The sequence below is a fragment of the Chiloscyllium plagiosum genome, chromosome 3 (genome assembly GCF_004010195.1).
Source record: "Chiloscyllium plagiosum isolate BGI_BamShark_2017 chromosome 3, ASM401019v2, whole genome shotgun sequence".
NCBI classification, from domain to species: Eukaryota; Metazoa; Chordata; class Chondrichthyes; order Orectolobiformes; family Hemiscylliidae; genus Chiloscyllium; species Chiloscyllium plagiosum.
The window spans coordinates 10,773,740-10,778,189 of NC_057712.1; the positions used below are offsets into that span (position 1 = coordinate 10,773,740).

Genomic DNA, 4,450 nt, shown 5'->3' on the forward strand with positions numbered 1-4,450 from the left:
CAGTTCCTGCGGTGGCAGGGGAAGGTGCCAGGATGGGAGGGTGGGTTGTAGGGGGGCGTGGACCTGACCAGATAGTCACGGAGGGAACGGTCTTTGCGGAAGGTGGAAAGGGGTGGGGAGGGAAATATATCCCTGGTGGTGGGGTCTTTTTGGAGATGGCGGAAATGTTGGCGGATGATTTGGTTTATGCGAAGGTTGGTAGGGTAGAAGGTGAGCACCAAGGGCATTCTGTCCTTGTTACGGTTGGAGGGGTGTGGTCTGAGGGCGGAGGTGGAAGGGTACTGTTGGGGATGTCTGGAGAGGAAAGAACGGAGGGCTTGGAGGCCCTGGTCATGGCAGGTGGAGGTGTAGAGGGATTGGATATCCATGGTGAAGATGAGGCGTTGAGGGCCAGGGAAACGGATGTGTTGGAGGAGGTGCAGGGCGTGGATGGTGTCTTGAACGTATGCGGGGAGTTCCTGGACTAGGGGGAATAGGACAGTGTCGAGGTAGGGAGAGATGAGTTCAGTGGGGCATGAGCATGCTGAGACAGTGGGTCGGCCAGGGTGGTCAGGCTTGTGGATCTCGGGAAGGAGGTAGAACCGGGCAGTGCGGGGTTCCCGGAGTATGAGGTTGGAAGCTGTGGGTGGGAGATCTCCTGAGGTGATGAGGTTCTGTATGGTCTCCAACCCCTCCAACCGTAACAAGGACAGAACGTAACAAGGTAGAAACTAGGTTTTTGACTTCACATTTTGAGATCCTTCACAGTTGAGATTCCCAGCTAATATCTATTGTTCTCCTCTTGAGTGTGCATGATGACTGAGTATCCTTACCCTTGATGAAGAAAAAAAAGATTCAAAACCCGAGAAACGACTTTCCTCCTTATTCCAATTATAATTGCTCAATTCCTTTATTCTGTGACTATGATCCATTGTTTGAAACTCACTAACAAGGGGGAAACAGCTGATTGATGTTTGCTCTGTCAAGCTCTCAAATTACAGATCACCAAATTCTTCTAAACTACAGAAAATTTAAAATTATTTTCCACTATCTCACCTCATAAGATAATCATTGTTCTAGTAATTTCTTGCATTACTTCCTAAGCAGCAGTATTTGCTTAACGAGATCAAAACGGCACAACCTTCTACATGTGGTTTCACTAAAGCAAATTTTAATTGATATGAGTTCTTTACTGTTTACTTTTGCAATAGAAGCAAACATACAAATTGCCTTCCTAAATGCTTGCTGTCTACTTTGTGATTTGTTTACATAGTCACCAAATCTTTATCATCCTCTGAATATCAGCATGATAGTTTCACTTTATAAAAATACCATGCATATTTGTGTAAAAATCTATTTGCTATCCTTGACTGAAAAAACCCATAACATTTCATATAGTCTGTGTAAAGGTAACTCAAAATATAACCCTGGAGACGGTATTGATTTTTGTTTCGTTGTAAACTCTTGGTTATTCACAGGATCTTGATATTGTAACATTGCCTAATATATTAAGTGTGCCAGTAAATAAATGTTTTTAGTATGTTTTTGTCTTTAATTAATGATAAACCATTATGAATAACATTATTATTATTTGTAAATTACCAAGGTTCATTTTGATTATTACCATTCATTACAATCTGTTGGGACTTCAGTTAGGTCCAAATCAGTCATGTATATTAACCCCTCACACGTGAGTGTAAATGTTAACCCAGTGACTTCTGGTTGAAGAAAAAGTTGGTATCGAAAAGTCGCCTTTTACACTGTACAGTATTTTGCATTTCTAGTCCAAAGAAGTAGACCATTGTACAGTTTCCTACATTATATTTCAATTTGCCCATGCAGTTAAACTGCCAATGTACCTTTTTGCAGTTCCTCCTCTCAATATTGTTGTCAGCAAGCTTGGTCATACAACATCTGGTCTCTTTCTTTTTGTCTAAGTCAGTGATACTGCTTTGGTGATGCATTCAACCTTGTGGCATTCCACAATTTACAACATGCCAGTGTGACATAACATTTTATATATTTTTTCCAGTTTGTGGCCAAGTTGTCACTCATGCCTCCAAGTGACCAAAATGGGTTTTGTATATTGGAAATTTTGTTTCACTGTGGACCACTGGTTGACTGGCTGATTATTACAAATTTCAAGTCTGCCCTAGATATTCTCTCTGACTTGGCTGCATTAAAATATTCCTAGCTTTCATTCATCCTCAATTGTCTTTGACTTATCTACTATTTCCAGGTCACATTTTGTATTACAGTTGGAAAGTATTTGTTAGTATTTCTGTGCTATGTAAATGTGCAATAAACAAATCCTGTATCTCATGATTTTGTGATTGATGTTATTGAGCCCTACTATTACTAAGTGTTGAAAAGCATTATCTGAACTGGATAACAATCTTCTATGTTGCCATCATGTGTTCTCCTTCAGCCTCCCAGAAAGGGCACTAATTAATTATTAATCAATATGGTAGCTAGGCTAAGTTTCAACCAATAGATAGAATTATTGTGTACAGTCCATGGACACTAACAACGATCATAGTAAATGCAATTTTGACCAGTGATGTTTCTGATCATAACCAACCCTTCTACAGGAGAGTAATCATTTCTTTCTTATCTCAAGATTTTCACTTGTGAGTTAAACTGTTCTTGTTTTCTGACTGAATGAAAGCTCTCCTAATATTCTTAGGCAAGGATTGAAGAAATTACCCTTTTTTTTGTTTTCCTATGAATCACCCATGCTAAAATGGATGTTGAAATTCACTGAACTTGCATGTCTCTATTAGATGTTTGGAGAGAGGCAAAATTTCATTAAATCATCCAGGTGTAGCTCCCATTTGACACCTTATGGCTTATTTGAGAATTTAAATCTAATGTATTAATTAGATACGCCCCATGTGGAATTATGAATCAGCAGTCATTCTAGGTGGGATGGGATTAGTTTAGAACGGCATCAGGGCGCAGATATGGTGGGCTGAAGGACATGTTCTTGTGCTGTGCCATTCTTTCTCAAACCTGTGTTTTAAGGATAAGTTCTGTCATGCATCTAATTAATAGGAAAATGTAGTTCTTTCTTGAAAACGGGATGTTGTTTCAGTATCCACATTAGAAAGTCTGTTCTACATAATTTGCTACCTTTTAAGCTTCTTTTACCCTTTATGATCTTGTGTTTTAATCCTGTACATGACATGGCAGGAAATCTGGCTTGGATCTTTTTTGACTATCCTTGCTAAATTTTACCAGTCTAAACTTTACTTTGATTTGAATGTTCGTATTGTTGGTGAGTAAAGCAACACACAATTGTGTCTCCATTTTGAAATCTATCGTCTTTTGAAGACACATAGAAACACATGCAAAATGTAACAAGGGATGTGTCATTTTAATTGAAAATCTACCATCGAAATAACCATGAGACAATTAAACATGGCTGTTAAACATACAAGGGTTTTCAACTTATCGAAAAGACAGGGAGGTGGGCAGAGGGGGTGGGGTTGCCTTGTTAAGAACAAAATTAAATCTATGGTGCTGAATGACATGGCGTCGGATGATGTGGAGTCTGTGTGGGTGGAATTGAGGAACCACAAAGCTAAAAAAACCATAGTGGGAGTTATGTACAGACCTCCTAAGTGGTCAGGACCAGGGGCGCAACATGTACCGGGAAATAGAGAAGACATGTCCGAAAGGCAAGGTCACAGTGATCATGGGAGACTTCAATATGCAGGTGGACTAGGTAAATAATGTTGTCAGTGGATCCAAAGAAAGGGAATTCATGGAATGCTTACAGGATGGCTTTTTGGAACAGCTTGTCATGGAGCCCACAAGGGAGCAGGCTATTCTGGACCTAGTGCTATGTAATGAACCAGACTTTAGAAAAAATCTTAAAGTAAGGGAACACTTAGGAAGCAGTGACTATAATATGGTAGAGTTCAGTATGCAGTTTGAAAGAGAGAAGGCAAAATCGGATGTAATGGTGTTACAGTTAAATAAAGATAATTGAGGGTATGAGAGAGGAACTGACGAAAATAGACTGGAAGCCTAGTGGGGAAGACAGTAGACAAAAATGGCAGGAGTTTGTGGGTAAAATTGAGGACACAGTACAGAGGTTCATCCCCAAGAAAAGAAAGATTATCCGGGGAGGGATTAGACAGCCGTGGCTGACAAAGGAAGTCAGGAAATCTATGAACGAGAAAGAGAGAGCCTATAAAGTGGCCAAGAGCACTGGGAAATCAGAAGATTGGGAAGGCTACAAAAACAAACAGAGGATAACAAAGAGAGAAATAAGGAAGGAGAGGATCAAGTATGAAGGTAGGCTAGCCAGTAATATTAGAAATGATAGTAAAAGTTTCTTTCAATACATAAGAAACAAACGACAGGCAAGAGTAGACATTGGGCCACTTCAAACTAATGCTGGAAGCCTAGTGATGGGAGATAAGGAAATAGCAGGAGAACTTAACAAGTACTTTGCATCAGTCTT

At 39.9% G+C, this 4,450-nt stretch overlaps 1 protein-coding gene across 4 annotated transcripts in view; it reads left to right on the top strand.

Moving 5' to 3' along the window:
- The window catches only part of tdrd6 (tudor domain containing 6), a 34,220-nt gene that overhangs the window by 23,216 nt on the left and 6,554 nt on the right, over window positions 1–4,450 (top strand). Inside the window, exon 3 of one of the 4 annotated variants that reach the window (XM_043677098.1) lies at window positions 2,012–2,210. The exons of the other annotated variants lie outside the window; for them this stretch is intronic. Coding sequence (XP_043533033.1) covers window positions 2,012–2,046 — 35 coding nt within the window. The 3' untranslated portion in view covers window positions 2,047–2,210. Of the gene's footprint in view, window positions 1–2,011; window positions 2,211–4,450 lie in introns of those variants that run through there. 4 annotated transcript variants of the gene reach the window in all.